Here is an 18,954-nt window from a genome sequence, read left to right as displayed (position 1 = left end):
CTCATGCAAACATTTATCAGACTCTTTGCAATAAACACCCTGTCTATTACAAGAGTAAAATCAGTTCAGACCATAAAAAGTTAACGTGTTCACCTTGTATTATCAGTTAGAAATATCAAAATCCTTAACTTCAGTATGCTATCAACCTATATTTGTAATAGGCATGCATAAGTACCTAGTTTGTATTATTCAGCAGACTTTAAATCTGTTTCAGTTCAGCAGACTCGAGGTCTGATCAGCAGACTCCTAGGTCTGATTCAAGTTCAGCAGACTCGAGGTCTGATCAGCAGACTCTTAGGTCTGACCTAACCTTAGTATAGATATAGTCGTTTTATGAAAGTACTTTGTATTTACATATGACTTTTGAAATAGCACGCTTTGGCCTAATAAAGGATATCACGTTGGCAAACTTCTCCAGGTAAGCAAACGGGTCCCGCGGTTGATTGGGTTGTATACGAATTGCTTTCCTTAGAAAAGAAGAGTCTACTAATGATATCCCCCTTCCAGTTACTACGTGTTAATCAAAAGTATAGTTTTGATAACGTTACTTCATGTAGAAGCAACGTCTTTTACTTTATAAAACATTAATTGGAAAACAATTACAGTTTAACGACTATATTCAAAACTAGGTTCTAATACCTATATAATAAAGTTACTTAACCATAATCCTACCTTAGTCGACTAGTCGGAAGTGAAACCTAAGAAAAACAGCAGCACTTCGGCTTGTGCTTCGTTTAGAATACCAGCAGCTCGTTTAACAGCGTAACAACACCTCGTTTCTTCGCGAGAACAGCCCTCGGAACCCTAGAACTTCCTAGCACGCTTCCCGATGTTTAGCTATGTGAAATCTAAGGTGAAAATGGGATGAATGAGGCTAAACCCATAGTTGCCTATTTATAGCCTCGACTTGTGCATCTTCGCGATTTGCGAAGATGTAGGCCATGTCAGTTCGCGATGCGCGAAGATGCATGGCGGGCGCTGCAATTTTGCATGTCAACCCCGTGCTGACACGTGTCGTCACGTAACTGGATAAACTTTGAAATGTGTGCCAGCAACTTCGCGATACACGAAGCTGTTCAATGGTCATCTTCGCGATACGCGAAGATGCATGAAGTTTAAAATTTTCATTTTCAGTCCTTCTACTTCCAGATTTGACATTTTAACCCCTCAACTTCTAAAATTTATATTTTTGGCCCAAAACTAGATGAGGTATTTTCACGGTGTTACATCCTCCCCACATTTAGAAAAATCTCGTCCTCGAGATTTATACAAAGAGAAAGAATGTGGATATTTTCTTTTCATTTCGGACTCAAGTTCCTAAGTGAATTCGTGACCTCTCTGCGAATTCCATCTGACTTTTACCAACTTTAATCTCTTACGTTTTAGGAACTTGGTTTGACTAGCTTCAATCCGTATTGGTTCCTTTACAAACTTGAGTTTTTCGTTCACTTGTACATCTTTTAGAGGCATAGCGAGTGTCTCATCAGCTAAACATTTTCGCAGATTCGATACGTGAAACACATCATGGATTCCTTGCATCTCTTCAGGTAACTCTAATCGGTAAGCTATATGACCTATTCTTTCAAGAATCTTGAATGGTCCAACAAAACACGGACTTAACTTACCCTTTTTCCCGAAACGAACAACACCTTTCCAAGGTGACACTTTAAGCAACACTCTTTCTCCGTCGTTAAATTCCAATGGTTTCCGTCGTTAAATTCCAACGGTTTTCGTCGTATGTCAGCATAACTCTTCTGCCTATCTTGTGCTGCCTAATGTCTTTCTCGGATTTGAATTACTTGATCAGTCGTTCTCAGGACAATTTCAGGACCAGACAATTGATTATCACCGATTTCGAACCAGCACATAGGCGTTCTACACTTTCGCCCGTATAATGCTTCATCTGGTGCCATTTGTATGCTTGTGTGATAACTATTGTTGTACGAAAATTCCATTAGAGATATGTGAGTATCCCAACTACCACCTAAGTCTATAACACAAGCGCGAAGCATATCTTCTAATGTTTGAATCGTCCTCTCACTTTGTCCGTCGGTTTGTGGGTGATAAGCAGTACTTAAATTCAAGCGCGTACCCATTGCCTTTTGAAAACTTCTCCAAAAGTTGGAGGTGAAACGACTGTCTCTATCGGATATAATTGATAACGACACACCATGCAATGCTACAATGTTTTCCACATATAGTTGTGCCAACTTGTCCATGCTAAACGTTTCTTGAATTGGAATGAAATGAGAAGATTTGGTCAGTCTATCAACAATGACCCAGATAGCATCATTTTGTCGTGACGTCTTAGGTAATTTCATAATGAAATCCATGGTAATCATGTCCCATTTCCATATCGGAATTTCAGGTTGTGTCAACAAACCCAATGGCTTTTGATGCTCGGCTTTGACCTTTGAACATGTTAAACATTTTGCCACATACAAAGCAATTTCTTTCTTCATTCCGATCCACCAATAATCATCCTTAAGATTATAATACATCTTATCACTACCCGGATGCATCATATATTTAGACTTATGAGCTTCTTCTAATATCTTCTCCCGTAAACTCCCAACCATAAGCACCCAGATTCTTTTTCCTAATCTGAGTATCTCATCATCACAGTTAACTAATTGATCTATTGTACCATTCTCTTTTTCAGCTTTTATATTCTCTTGTTCTAGTGCCAACTTTTGAGCTTCTTTGATTTCAGTTAATAGATCAATCTTAAGTTCTAGCCTCTGAGCTCGTACTCTCTTTGGCTTTTCGTGCTCTTTTCTACTTAAGGCGTCAGCCACAACATTGGCTTTACCTTCATGATAGATGATTTCACAATCATAGTCATTAAGCGTTTCCATCCATCGCCTTTGTCTCATATTTAATCCTTTTTAATCAAATATATGTTTCAAACTTTTATGATTAGTATAGACTGTAAACTTTACACCATACAAATAGTGTCGCCATAACTACAACGCGAAAATTATAGCTCCAAGTTCAAGATCATGTGTGGTGTAATTCTTCTCATGAACTTTTAACTGTCTTGAAGCATAAGCAATTACCTTCTTCCCTTGCATCAAAACGCACCCCATTCCAGTATGCGAAGCATCACAATATGCAATGAAGTTATCTTGCCTTTCAGGTAAGGCTAAGATAGGTGCATTTGTTAATTTCTGTTTGAGAGTTTCGAAAGCTTCTTCTTTCTTTGGTCCCCATTCAAATTTTACTGATTTTCGGGTTAATGAAGTCAAAGGAACAACTATTCTTGAAAAGTTTTGTATAAATCTTCGGTAATAGCCAGCTAACCCCAGAAAACTTCTAACTTGTGACGGGGTCTTGGGTTTCTCCTAATTTGTAATAGCTTCAATCTTGGCTGGATCAACTTGAATACCTTTCTCATTAACAATATGTCCGGGAAATTGTACTTAGGACAGCCAGAACTCGCACTTTGAGAATTTAGCGTACAACTTTTCCTTCCTCAATGTTTCTAATATAGTTCTGAGATGAGCTTGGTGATCTTCTTTTGTTTTTGAGTAGATAAGAATGTCATCAATGAAAACAATGACAAAATTATCTAAATAGGGCTTACAGATTCGGTTCATCATATCCATAAAAGCTGTCGGAGCATTAGTGAGTCCAAAAGGCATGACAGTGAACTCATAATGTCCGTATCGGGTTTCGAATGCTGTCTTTGATATGTCTTCTTCTTGTACCTTCAATTGATGATACCCGGATCTCAAATCAATCTTTGAAAAACAACTCGCCCCTTGTAGTTGATCAAAAATATCATCGGTTCTCGGTAACGGATATCGATTCTTGATTGTAACTTTATTCAATTCCCGATAGTCAATACACATTCTCATCTATCCGTCTTTCTTCTTGGCAAACAGTATTGGAGCTCCCCATGGTGAAGAACTCGGCCGTATGAACCCCTTTTCCAATATCTCATCCAATTGCTTCTTTAGTTCTTTCATTTCAGTCAGTGCCAATCTATAAGGAGACTTAGCAATTGGTGATGTTCCCGAAATTAAATCGATTCTAAACTCAACTTCTCGGTCAGGTGGAATCTTAGGCAATTCATTGGGAAATACATCGTTAAATTCAGAGACAATTGGAACCTCTTCCATCTTTTTAGGTTCGGGTTCTTTAGTTACATATGCCATAAAAGCTAAACAACCTTTAGTGACTCGCCTTGATTTTTGAAATGATTCCGATTCTACCAGATTCTCTATCACCGGCTATTCGAATATTTTTCTTATTTGGAGTTAGTATTTCTATGGTTTTCTCGTTACATAGGATCCGGGCTTGGTTGGCGGCTAGCCAATCCATTCCTAATATAACATCAAATCCAGCTAACTCCATAGGTAATAGCTGTACTGGCATATCGTATCCGGCTAAGGAAATATAACTATTTAATACTTCAGATATTTTTATTAAAGTTCCATTAGCCGTATCTACTTCATAATGGTTATTTAACTTAGCTAGAGGTTCATTCAATAGATCACAGAATTTATAATCTACAAAACTTTGATTGGCTCCTGAATCAAACAAAACTCTAGCATAAACATTATTGATAAGGAACGTACCAGTGATTACGTTTGGTAATTCTCCTGCCTTCTGAGTGTTAAGCATAAAGGCGTGGGCATTCCCTTTTCTTCCTTCATTTCTGGCACCACTTCCACTGGCGCCTGCAGCTACCTGCTTCTTCTTCGTGCATTCCGCACTAAAATGACCCTTCTCACCACATTCAAAACAGACAATCATTTTCTTTTTACAATCTTCTTCCTTATGACCTGGTTTCTTACAAAAATTACAGGTCGAAAATGGATCAAATTTACGAACATCAGACTTCACCACTGGCCTCATACACTTTTCATCATGTCTCTTTCCACAGTTCTTGCACAGTGGTCGATTGAACATCATTGTCCTCTCGTTTCCCTTTCAAAACTTCTATTTACCGTCATTCTCTCTCCTCTTCTCCACCACATTCTTCTTCTCTTCATCTCTGTTTCTGATCATGCTTTCCATTAAATACCCTGCTAGTTCAATAGCAGACTCAATTGTTGCTGGCATGTGTGATCTCACATGATCACGGATCTTTTTCGGCAACCCATAGATATATCTGGTCACTTTATTATATTCGGGCGTGACCAGATGTGGTACCCGTCTACAATACTCAAGGAATTTGGTGTTATACTCCTTGAGGTTTGTGCCAATGACTTTGTGATTCCAAAGCTTGGTTTGAATATGATCAACTTCGTGAATGGGACAAAACCTTTGCTTGATTAATTCTTTAAAAGTCTCCCATTCCAGATTATACAAATTGCTTCTCCTTTTCACATCAATTAAAGTATTCCACCATTCTAGCGCTTCTCCCTTGAACATTTGAGACGAATACTGGATACTTTCTTCTTCGGTACATTTACTTATAATAATTATTGACTCCATCTCCTCGAGCCAACGGAGCGTTGTTATTGCCCCTTTATCTCCATAGAATTCCTTTGGTTTATATACTTGGAAATCTTTGAACGTGCATCCCGTACTGACTTTTACTCTTTTTATCTTACTTGGGACATGTTCAGCAATGGAACTTTCATAACCCTCATTCTTCTTTTCATTTTCATCTCATGTTCTTTTTGATTCTTTTCTTGTGGAGTGCACAGACACACTATGGCTTGGCTGTATTTGTTTTGTTGATTTTGATTTAGCCAAACTTTTAGAATTTGCCGTGTGTTCTTGAACTATTTTTATCAGAGGAGTTACAGCTTCCTTGATTAATGGGGAAACCGTTTCCTTTATCATATCACGAATGCCTCGAATATATTCTTCTGGAATCGATTTATTATTATTTTCAGGAGTTTTTGCCTTGTCAGCTTGACTCTCTTGACTTACTTGAATTCTTTGTTGTTCAAACATTCTGTAAATCAAATGAATTCATGAATTTAAAACACAAGACACAAGATTTTATTCATAACAGATCTTTTTAGGTTACAGAATGATAGAAAAACTTAACAATATAATCCTAATCCTTTCCCCATTTCTTAACTAGATTCTTCATCTTGTCACATTTCTTGATGATCTTGTTGCTTATTTTTTTCTTCTTAACCCTCTCGTTTCTTAGTTCGTCCATCACCGAGTTAGGTTGGTTAGGATAACCTACTGGAGCGGATGCAGAAGAGAAAAGATAAGTTGTTTACCTTGGATACAGGTGAAGATTTGCTACATAAGCATGCATTTCTTCATCGGGAATATTCGTTGTATATAATTCCTCGATGAGACGGGCATCCTCCCGTATCTCGTTCGCTTGCTCAGCCTCAGTTGGTATAGGGCCTTGGTATGGTGGAAACCTAGGATCCTCAGAGTAATGAATCGGTCCTTGACTTGGTCTAGCTATAATTTGGGCACCTGGTGGCGGTGATCCAAAATTCCACAGACTCTGGTTGGAATGACAATTCATCCAACTAGAGGATTCAGTACTTGTTTCTTGTTTAACCCTACTCTGAACTTCCATATCCCAGTATGGATAGTAGTTTGGAGTACCAGTCAGCGGAACACTTTCTGAAGTATCACTTGATATTTCAATTGGCATTTCGGGGCTTCCCGGAGCATATACTGGTTGACTTCCATAAGCCAAATAGGGATCGACGAGATCAACAGGGTTCATCTGATTCATCAGGTTTGGATTCATCGATTTATTAAAGTTATTCAGATCAGCTGGGTTTGTGTACACTGGTTCAGTCGGGTTCACCGATATAGTTGGCCACTTAGGACCAAAATTTGTGCTAGCTCTTTCAGACGGCTCAACATCGGGGGCAGTATTTGACCTCCTTACAACCCGATGTTTTTGTCAGTAATAATTTATATACGACATCTGCATATATATAAACTTAGGGATAGGTAGACTACCAATCGTAACTTATCCCTACTTATTAGATAACTGGTTAAAGCTTATGTACTAACTTATTTAATACCTAATTCACTGAAACCTGGCTCTGATACCAACCTGTCACACCCCGACACAGGACCTAGGCGTATGACTGTCAGTTAGTTCATGTTTTGTAAATATATCAAAGTGGCGGATTCATTTTAGCGGAAGTCTTTAAATATATTAAAATGTTAATTTACATTATCAAAATTACTCGGGAATTAAATACCCGAGTTTTAGTTTTACAAAACAGTGATATTAATATTTCAAGGATTTAATAATATTCAAAATCGAGCCATCTCAAGCGATCTTCTAATGACTCCAATCCTTGTATATCTATCGTCATCTAATTACCTGCATGGGTGGAAAAACACGTCAGCTATATGCTAGTGAAATGTTGACTCAATAAAACAGTTTATAACATTCGTTAAATACAAACATAGTTTTCTGTTCGGAGACACACAATTCAAAGATTCCCCGAGTACATAGCCCCTGTTCGGAGACAACCATCCCCTAGGCTAGGTAACCCTGTTGGAGAATCGGTTATGACTGACTTGGTTTTGTACGCCAGTTATCAGTTATGTTTGGATCCAGACACATGTGTATTTGGTCTGAGTTGTTTTTTATTATCTATTTTGTATTATAACGATTTTAGAGAAAATAATCTCATGCAAACATTTATCAGACTCTTTGCAATAAACAACCTGTCTATTACAAGAGTAAAATCAGTTCAGACCATAAAAGGTTAACGTGTTCACCTTGTATTATCAGTTGGAAATATCAAAATCCTTAGCTTTAGTATGCTATCAACCTATATTTGTAATAGGCATGCATAAGTACATAGTTGGTATTATTCAGCAGACTTTAAGTCTTTTTCAGTTCAGTAGACTCGAGATCTGATCAGCCCTAGGTCTGATTCAGTTCAGCAGACTCGAGGTCTGATCAGTAGACTCTTAGGTCTGACCTAACCTTAGTATAGATATAGTCGTTTTATGAAAATACTTTGTATTTACATATGACGTTTGAAACAGCACGCTTTGGCCTAATAAAGGATATCACGTTGGCAAACTTCTCCAGGTAAGCAAACGGGTCCTGCGGTTGATTGGGATGTATACGAATTGCTTTCCTTAGGCAAGAAGAGTCTACTAATGAGATCCCCCTTCCAGTTACTACGTGCCCGTCAAAAGTATAGTTTTCATAGCGTTACTTCATGTAGAAGCAATGTCTTTACTTTATAAAACAATAATTGGAAAACAATTACAATTTAACGCCTATATTCATAACTACCTATATAATAAAGTTACTTAACCATAATCCTACCTTAGTCGACTAGTCGGAAGTGAAAACTAAGAAAAATAGCAGCACTTCGGCTTGTGCTTCGTTTACAATATCAGCAGCTCGTTTAACAGCGTAACAACACCTCGTTTCTTCGCGAGAACAGCCCTCGGAACCCTGGAACTTCCTAGCACGCTTCCCGATGTTTAGCTGTGTGAAATCTAAGGTGAAAATGGGATGAATGAGGCTGAACCCGTAGCTGCCTATTTATAGCCTCGACTTGTGCATCTTCGCGATACACGAAGACGCAGGCCATGTCAGTTCGCGATACGCGAAGATGCATGACGAGCGCCGCAATTTTGCATGTCAACCCCGTGCTGACATGTGTCGCCACGTAACTGGATAAGCATTGAAATGTGTGCCAGCAACTTCGCGATACGCGAAGATGCATGAAGTTTAAAATTTTCATTTTCAGTCCTTCTACTTCCAGATTTTACATTTTAACCCCTCAACTTCTAAAATTTATATTTTTGACTCAAAACTAGATGAGGTATTTTCATGGTGTTATACCTACACTACAATTTATCAATAAACTATTAAGAAGTTACACTTCAACTTCCCTTATCTTGCAGCCTTAACACAAACCTTGGGATGTTTATGATATTTTCCAATATCTCTACGATAAGCTTTCCGCATTGAATTTAGCATTTAACGTTTTATTGGATGGGAATTGGGTGTCTTGACATAGGATATTAAAGTATGGACTTCAAACCAATCCCCATGACTGATATGTTTAGCAGATCTCTTCCTAACTCTTTAGTTAGATCATTTGCCAAATTATACTCATATATTATAAACTCAATAGATATCACACTTTGCATGATGAGCTCATGAATCATGTTATGTATTATATATAACCGTCTGGACTTTCCATTATACACCTGACCAACCCTTAGTCAACACTATCACACTTGATAAACTTTGGTGATATCGATTTAGCCACAATGGAATTTCATAATAACAGAGTCTTACCCATTCAACCACTTTTATCGATTTTAAATGCTAGAAACTTGCAATTTCCAAGTTATGCAAATTCATTCCTTAGTTACACAAGAAATAAAACCTCCCCCAACAGAGAATACGCATCCATAGTTATGTAGTTTTTTTACTGCTTGCCAGTGTTGAGCACTAGAATTACTAGTATATCTGCTCAACTTACCCACAACATAAGCTATGTAAGTCTTTGTGCTAATCATAGCATACATCAAATATCCAATGAACTTAACTTTGAATACTCTAATTGTGAAATAGAATCACCTTGATTAGACATAAAACTTGATATTAGGATCTATAGGAGTGCTAACCGGAGAACAATCAAACTGATTGAATTTCTTCAATATTTTCTCAATCTAATGAGATCGAGTCATAGCTTATACCATTGTTACTCCTTTTTATTATTAAACGTAGTATAACATCAACTTCCCCCGGATCCTTCATATCAAAATTAGAAGAAATAATTTCTTTGTCTTATTAATCATTCAAATCTAAGTAAGATTACTAGGAATTGACCATTTCTTTCAAGATTATATTTTTCCTTTCAGACACACCATCATGTTTGTGGTATATAAGTAGACTAAAATACACTAAATCATAATACTCTCAATCTCTACCAGTATAGAGATTCTTAATCAAACCACGTTGATGAAGGTCTACGTTTTGTTTAAAGATTTCAAATTTATCAAAACTTCATCCTTAAAATGCAACAAATAGATATGACAATATCTAGAAGCATCATCAATAAAGGTAAAAATGTTTATATTAATGCATGCCAAAAGTTAATATTAAACTGATTTAGACATAGTCATACATACGGATTCAATAGCGAACGGGACATTAACACTAAAACTTTAAGCATTCAATGACATAACTATTCAAATCCAAAAGATTTCATGTCAAGATAAGATAAACTTATCCGACTAGATAACATGGTTAAAACCATAAATTATTTAAAACAACCCAAACAATAGATTATTTATAATCTCTAAAACATACACAAGTCAACAAAAACAAATGTTGTCCTAAAGTAAATACAAGTCTTCAACTGGTTCAAATTCTTCAAACCATATCACTTCCTTGCATACTTGACTCGTATCACCCGAGTCTATACACTATACAAGCATGTCATCCTATGCATTAAAGAATTCAAAAATAAGCGATAATTCTTAACCAAATTATATTTAGAAACCATTGGAATTTTTAAGTCCAATAGCAAACTCGAAACCAGGGTTTGGTTTATTTCACACCCAACTTGTATACTTGTGTACCTTTAATGGGCTTATATTACTTGGGTCGAGGCCCATCAACCCTATGTGTGTACCATATGAACAAATATTTTAATAATATTTTTATTTCATTCAAACTATAAAATAAACATTGTTTCTTTGAATTGAATCCAATTTTGTGTTTAGAAAAAAATTAGCATTCCCCGGATGAGTCATTGAATCAACTATAAAACTCGTAGGTTTTATCATATTTAAAATATAGTTGGTAAACGTACCTTAGGAAGCATTCGGGTCTTTCGACCCATTTGGACCAGCCACATTAGACTTGTTTCCACACATAACCCTCATTTGACAATCTTGGCCACATCTCCAACAAAACAACTTTGGCTTCTTTTAAAAATCATTGTCTCGGTTAAAATTTTGTTATTTCCGGCTGCCAAAACCAATTAATTGATTTCCTTTGTAATATGAAACTTGAACTCGATTGAAACTGTAACCAAAATCTTTAGCTGAAATCATCTTTAGTCCGTTAACTTTCACATACAACACCAAAATCAATATACAAAAAGTCAGTAACCAAAATTAATATATTCATACCCAAAATGAATTGGGACTCGAAGTACAAACAAATATTAGTAATTAATATAAAGAAAAATTGGAAATAAATAATTCTATCTTTTGTGTATTGACTGATAGCCTGATAATAATCCCACTTTAAAAATCACTGCTAAAGATCTAACCTTTCAACTATTTTTGTCTCAATGGATCTTTGTTTAAAAACACTTAGCATCGTTATGTTTTTTTCTAAATTTCAAACCAATGTTTTAGGGCTTTTGATTGTAAGAAGAATACGAGTCAACTGATGCAAACCTTTTTATGGATTACACGCAATGACTTATCAGATAAGACAAAAATTTCTATATATAGAATTGGATTTTGAAGAATTTGTGTATACGAAGAACTAGAGAATAAATAATGGTCCTCTCTATTCTATGTTTTAATATCCAGGGAATCAAAAACATCGATTAATATAATTCAAATCTAATTTCCTTATGAGTTATGAGTCCAAATAAATTAATTAAAAGTCCATTTAATGTTATACTTAAGACCAAGTAAATAATTACTTAAATCCAAGTAAAAAACCGGATAACAAATCCCAAATAACATTATTGTTAAAAGAGCCCGCACTTCCGCGCCACCTAATTCGTTTAATCTCTAGTAGTGTTATGTCCTCAATCAACAAGTTAATCCAATAGTACTAAAATAACCAACAAGTAATTGACCACTTGGTCTTACGAATGTTGGATAGCCTTTTAATGATATTGTAACAAAACAAAACAAAACAAAACCAGCATGGTCGACCCATGGATTTAGACATGATTGACCATGAGCTCTTGAAATCCTCAACCCTGACAACATTTAACACACGAAATGGTTGTAGACACGGTTAACCTGTAACCTAACTTGTAGTACCGATGTGGTACAACATAAGGTATAGTACGAATGTGGTTCCTCGCTATATCCTTGCTAATATTGTAGTATACCTGTGTGTGTGTATTTTCATGTTGATGCAAAAAAAATCATTACACATTTACACTAAGGTTTATTGTTGAATTATTAGTATCGGGTAGATCACTAAGGGAAACAATGGTAAATTGTGGAGAAAAAGAAAAAGGAACACTATTAGCCTCATCGTTATTTCTCCCTCGAACCAAGCTCTGACTTTAGAATATGTATTCATTTATAGTGAATGTGCTATAGTAGAGTCTGAAAATCTAACCTTCTTCCTTCGGTGAGGATGAGTATTAATATTTTCTCTCTTCAATAACCTATCTTTCTAGATTTTATAGCATATCCATAGCGCCATATCACATAACTGCCAACTAGTGCCGTTAGTGGGGGAAGTTTGATCTTTCACCACGTTCGACACAACTAATGATCATCATGGAAGAATACATGGAAAAATGTCATGGGGTTAGCTTGGTCTGGGTATTACTATTAATTTCATCAAATGATCGTTCGTCTACCGTATAATCAACATCATCCCTGACATATCAACTTCAGAGTTAATATATTCATGCAAGGTGACTAAACATGGGAAGGCGTATCTTGTCAATCAACATGTATTCATCCCTTTTTTTTGACACTTTTGGTTTCTTCACGCCTGGAGTTTTGGAGCTATTTAGCCGAGTTCAGCGAGTCATTCATAGTAATGCTATGACTCCAAAATCAACCAGTATGGTTTTTAAAATATTGAATTTTACAATTCAAAAATAGGTGCGTTGCCCACCTATCTTTTGTTTTAATATAATCACCACTTTCCAAATTAAATTATTACTATATATTCTTTGGCTTATGTAAAGTGGGATGTCCCTTCACACTTATAAGTCAACAGACGCTATTTATTTACATGACTTATTTATCACTTTCAAAGAATAAAGAAAATTTGACAAAATATTTGGAAATCCTATATTCTTTCTAGGTGAAATAGAAAGATTGCCCCTTATAAGTTATACATTTGACAAATTTTCCTTAGATCTATAACAACTACGCTAACATTGTCTTCACTTCGCCGTGCCAAAGCCAACTTAGTCAATAACAACGATGCATTAGAACATGTCGGGTCACAATTCTCGTACTCGATTTCATCAACGATGCATTATCACCTTTCAGACACATCCTCGCTAGTCCACATGCAGTGTCATTCGACACCACGTCCCACAATCCATCACTTGCAAGTATTAGACAGTCGTCCTCCGCTGTCCGTTCTATTATCGTCACCTCTGGCTCACATGTCACATAAGGTTTCAAATAATTATCTCCTGGAATAATAGAATATATTATAAATTATAAGCTTTGAACTAATGAGTTTTCGAACATAATTGTTATGAGACTGTAATTACCAATAGCTCTAGACATGGCAAGAACACCACAAACTGTGTAATATATTCGCCGAAAGCTTCGCTCCATCGTCTTCTTCCACTCGTTCTTCTTCAATTCCTCCTTTACCAAAAGGTGTAATATATTCTTGCACATCATTGCAACCTAAAATTAACAAATAAAATTAAAACATCGATCTAAATTTAAATAATTCTTCAATTTATTTCGTTATGTAATGTAATGTAACATAATGTAATACATACGTGAGAACAACCATGGCCGTCAAAGACGCCAAAATAGTGCGTATTAGATCTTAATTGATCATCTTCATCTATCCGAATAAACGATGGATGAACTGCGACAGTATCTTCCATCTCCCTCCTCCGTCCACACACCGAAGCAACTCCGAATTTAGGATTTGATTCACACGAGCTTGCGGATTCGGAAGCCTTGGTGACAACATCATCATCCGATTTAAATGCTGAATAACTGCTGGCGGCACGAGAGAAGGACGCCAGTGAGATTGTGAGTCTGGGTTTGTTTAAACTGTTAGCGTTACCATCCGTACGTACTCCGGCTACAAATTTAAGTCTTCGATTTCTGCGATATATTTCGGCCATTGCAAAGAGTTGATCAAATTGCAAGTTCTGTTCCCGTGTGGTGAAGAAACAATTGAATTGAAGATGAAGGCGGTACGGTTTAAAAAGGGACGCCACGGAGACAACTACAAGAAGAAATATAATTATTAATTCTGCAACTATTTATTTAATAAATACAAACAAACAATTAGTTTTTGTAGCTAATTCATGTGTCTGGATGTGCCACAAACCTATACCATTTCAAACGTAAGCGTTTTAGCTCTTGTCCGAACAATTAGTCCACCACCCAAAACAGGAATCCCTCTCACATATAGTAATATTTTAATGTTTTTAATAGGGTCGTGGAGGTTTTAAGAAAGTTTGGAATCTGGTGTGAAGTTCGTGGTGGTTCGTGAACGTCATGTGCGTTGTAGATGACCTAAGAGCATTCACGTCAATGACCGTCCACAAGCTGTCGCCTCAATATTACACCATATTCCAAACTTTTTCAAAAATACTACTTATTTTACATTAAAAAACGTCCACGTCATTTTCTGCTTTTACAATTAAATTTAATATAGTGTTAATTTAATATAATTTGATTATTCATGGCCCAATCTTCTCATTTGGACACCCCAAATGTACAGCACCCACACTGGTTTGTCTAGTTTTGTTTTGTCCGACTAGCCACCAAATTAGACGGCCATCCTAGCAAAATTACCATTGTGGAGGGTGTCTAAGTATTTACAATAGGACTAAAAGGCTTAAGCTTATAATTAACCGATTAAACAGAAAATGTTTTACTAAACATCTTGATATCATTAGAGTGTAAGCCTAAATAATAATTACTTTTTTTAACGACCAAATATAATAATTACCATATTAGAATATAATTTGATGTTTAATATTTAAAATCAACTTTTCACACTTTTAAAACAAAAGGGGGTATATAATACCCATAAGCACATAAGCAACGAGTAATATATATCCAACATGTAGAAGGCCACATAAACACCAACTTTACAATAATACGATGCGTTTTGGTAGTGTAAACTGTGAAAGAAAGTAACATCATGCGGGCGGTATGTGTGTAGTAGATGGTTTCACATTTCACATTAAAAACATATGTTATAATAGTGGGATGATTTGAAGATAAATGATTAATTATATTATTAATTAATAATTAAAAAATAAACAAAAAGTGTCTCACGTCTACAACAGCGCCTCTGCACATGTGACCCACGCCCTTTTCGCACCCCTTTGTAACGGTGTTCCTCAATCCTCACCCATATTCCCACAAGACGCCCCTTTCACTCCTTCCATAGAGCATAGCATGAGTATGATAGAAAAATACTAAAATTACCTATGCCTATCTCATACGGGAACTTGACCTTTGATGAGGACATAAAGGTTGGTCTTTAGGCTGACAACCGGTCATTTAGGTTCAAAGAATGGGTCCAATAGAAGATGGTAAAGGCTTTGGCCTTTGGGTGAGAGGTCCAGGGTTCGATTCCTGGCATTGACGGTATAATGTAAATAGTATGAGGAAAGCTTGAACATTAAAAAAAAAATAGAAGATGGGGTGATGTGTTAGGTTGGCTACTGACTCTGATGTGATGGTTTATTAACTAGGAATAAAACATTGCTTTAGAATGCGACACCTGCTCCATTATCCACCACACTTTCATTTTTAAGGATTTCCTTTCCTCATTTTAGCCGACCCTTTTATGTAAAAGTTTTATAAGATTGGTCATGTAGTCGGATTTAGAAACCTAGCATAAGAAAGGATTTTAGTCATGTATATTCTGAGAACTCTAAATTATAATTACTATTATTAAATATAAGCAAATGATTAATATAACAAACTAATAATTCATCCAATTGAGGGCTAACAACATTACACCAAAACTAATTTTATATATATATATATATATATATATATATATATATATAAGGGGAGGGATTTTTTGAGAACCATGTTGAGTTGTAAGAACTTAAGAATTCCATTCTAGGCCACACATTTAATTAAATGGATTAAAATATGTGGTTGAGATTAAATATGACAAAAAAGTCAAACTAGGAGAGAGAATAAATATATAAGTGGTTATACTAATTTTTACGTCCGTTACACATGTGTAAAAAGTCGACTCGATGCGTAAAAAATTCTGTAATTTTTTTACGTGTATGTAACTTATATATATTACGCATGTGTAAAAAAATTCGGAAAAAAAAATCGTTACGCTGAGTTCTTTCGAGTTCTTAAAACTCAAAGGGGTTCTCATTTGAAATCTTCCCATATATAATATATATATAGGCTAAGTATAAAATGAAAACTCACTTGAGTTGTGAAAACTTTAGAAACTCATTCTCAACCACATGTTTTTAATTAATGTTTAAATCTTGTGGTCCACAATTAAAGTAAATAAAAATTGTAAATATAAATATAACTTTTTCTCTCTTATAAAAACATATATAAAAATTAGTAAAAAAATGTTAAAAAAATAGCAAAACATTTTTTTTTGATGTTTCGATATTTTGTATTAAATGTTACAACATATATTACATGTAACAAAAAAAAAACTATGTTACATAGGGTTTTCATTTTAACCTTACCCTATATATATATATATAGGGTTAGTTTTATTTGAAAACTCAAACAAAGTTAAGAACTTTTAAGAACTCTTAAAAACTAAATATGTTTTTAACTTTTTTATATATTAACATTATTTGAGACTTGTTTTATCATATTTATAAAAAAAAAATTTTGATTACATATATAAATCACAAGTTACATATGTGTAAAATTTACACATGTGTAACTTGTGATTTTGATTACAAGTTACACATGTGTAACTTGTGATTTATATATGTAATCAAAATTTTTTTTTATAAATATGATAAAACAAGTCTCAAATAATGTTAATATATAAAAAAGTTAAAAACATATTTAGTTTTTAAGAGTTCTTAAAAGTTCTTAACTTTTTTTGAGTTCTCAAATTAAACTAACCCTATATATATATGGTTAGTTTAATTTGAGAACTCAAAAAAGTTAAGAACTTTTAAGAACTCTTAAAAACTAAATATGTTTTTAACTTTTTTATATATTAACATTATTTGAGACTTGTTTTATCATATTTATAAAAAAAGATTTTGATTACATATATAAATTACAAGTTACACATGTGTAAAATTTATGTGATAAAAATTTACATATGTGTAAAAAAAACATAGATATGCGTAAAAAAACTAATTTTCATAATTGTAATCGTAAATATAGATGTCAAAAGTGATAAAACTATACTTAAATAACATCAACCTACAAAATTTTTTACAAAAAACGTTAGTTATTAAGAGTTCCTTCAAGTTTTTAAATAATTTAAGAGTTCTAAAATGATATTAAATATATATATATATATATATATATATATATATATATATATATATATATGAGAGATTTCAAATAAGAACCCCTTTGAGTTTTTAAGAAATCGAAAGAACTCAGTGTAACGATTTTTTTTTTGAATTTTTTTTACACATGCGTAATATATGTAAGTTACATACACGTAAAAAAATTACAGAATTTTTTACGCACCGAGTCGACTTTTTACACATGTGTAACAGACGTAAATGTTAGTGTAACCACTTACATCTTTATTCTCTCTCCTACGTTGACTTTTGTGCCAGATTTAATCTTAACCACATATTCCAATCCATTTAATTAAATGTGTGGTCAAGAATTGAGTTCCTAAGTTCTTACAACTTAACATGGTTATCAAAATATCCCTCCCCTATATATATATATATATATATATATATATATATATAACTTTTTAAGTTTTATTTTAATATCCTCTTTGTTTTAAATTTAAAGAAAAAGAAATAAGACTAAAATGCATCCATACAAAAACCTCTCATACTCTGTTATACTGTAGTTATTGATATCATAAACTAATCTATTAATGAAATAGTGTCTAATATTAGTGGATGTATATTAAAAACGTTCAATTAAATAGTTTAAAATTAACTAAAGTTAAATACTAAAAGTTTATCTTATTTAGTTTTATTTTTCGAAGAGACTAAATGTTGCGTTCTATAGGAATTGAACCTTTGACCTTATATTTTACACTCAAACCACCTTACCACCAACTCTAAACTACTCTTGGAGTTATAAACCTTGGTTAACAATAATGTTAAAAGTCGTGTTACTATTCTATTTTTTTGAAAGGCTGCATTATATCAACAATGGCTAATTATAAAACTCTTTCAGACCCGACAATATGGAATGCAGTGAGATTTAAATGCATCTTTTATTGTACCATTTAGTTACATAAAATGGCATTTAATAGAAAAATATAAAGACTTTTCAAAAATCATATAAATAAAAAAATTAAAAGCTTGAGATGAGATTACCAAATCAAAGACGTATAAGCCATGATTTTACATGATTGAAAACGTGATATTCAAACTGTAAAAAGTAGATGCCTAAAGCCAACACCTATACTAACGTAGTAAGGTGTATACTTTAAAATGAAAATAATCAATTTGTACAAACAAACAGTTGGTCACTTGGTCTAACAACTTTTAACTATTATTTGATGTGAATGCATGACAAGTGTCAACCAACATTGAAAGGTTTAAGAATATTGGAACACAGCCACACAATTATATTATTTTTCCCGTTTATATGACAAAACATATTGGTTGGTAACGGTTGCCAAAATAATAATGGTTTACGAGGGACAAGGTTTATTGTTAAGGGACAAAGATAAGCCACGTACAAAAGGCCCAATCACATAGACCTAAAGAACCAGCATGCGCCTAACTAATATTGTGATTTAATTAACTAAAAATTGTATAACGTTCTGCAATATCAATGTCATGTAGATAGATAGTCTGAGAAGCGCACCTTAACTAATGAAATCTATTGGGATCGAGCTAATCTTTCTTTCGCTTGTAAGAGTTCTTACAGGAGAGCCTTAACTCCGGTTGAAGGATGAGACAAGACTCTTATTCTCCT

General features: G+C 34.3%; 1 protein-coding gene across 1 annotated transcript; it reads right to left on the bottom strand.

The window, feature by feature from the left end:
* Positions 1-4,176: 4,176 nt before the first annotated feature.
* Positions 4,177-4,920, bottom strand: LOC143619802 (uncharacterized). Its single transcript, XM_077091647.1, has one exon. It carries the CDS (start codon positions 4,918-4,920, stop codon positions 4,177-4,179), a length of 744 nt encoding a protein of 247 aa, XP_076947762.1.
* Between the last annotated feature and the right edge of the window lie 14,034 nt (positions 4,921-18,954).

Source organism: Bidens hawaiensis, unplaced genomic scaffold (assembly GCF_021521415.1).
Source record: "Bidens hawaiensis isolate Kalapana, Puna unplaced genomic scaffold, B.hawaiensis_p1.1 tig00002507_1, whole genome shotgun sequence".
NCBI classification, from domain to species: domain Eukaryota; kingdom Viridiplantae; phylum Streptophyta; class Magnoliopsida; order Asterales; family Asteraceae; genus Bidens; species Bidens hawaiensis.
This window is presented reverse-complemented; position numbering and strand designations above follow the sequence as displayed.

Coding starts and splice junctions, on each gene's coding strand:
- LOC143619802 (XM_077091647.1), bottom strand. CDS start 4,920: ATGATGTTCAATCGACCACTGTGCAAGAACTGTGGAAAGAGACATGAT.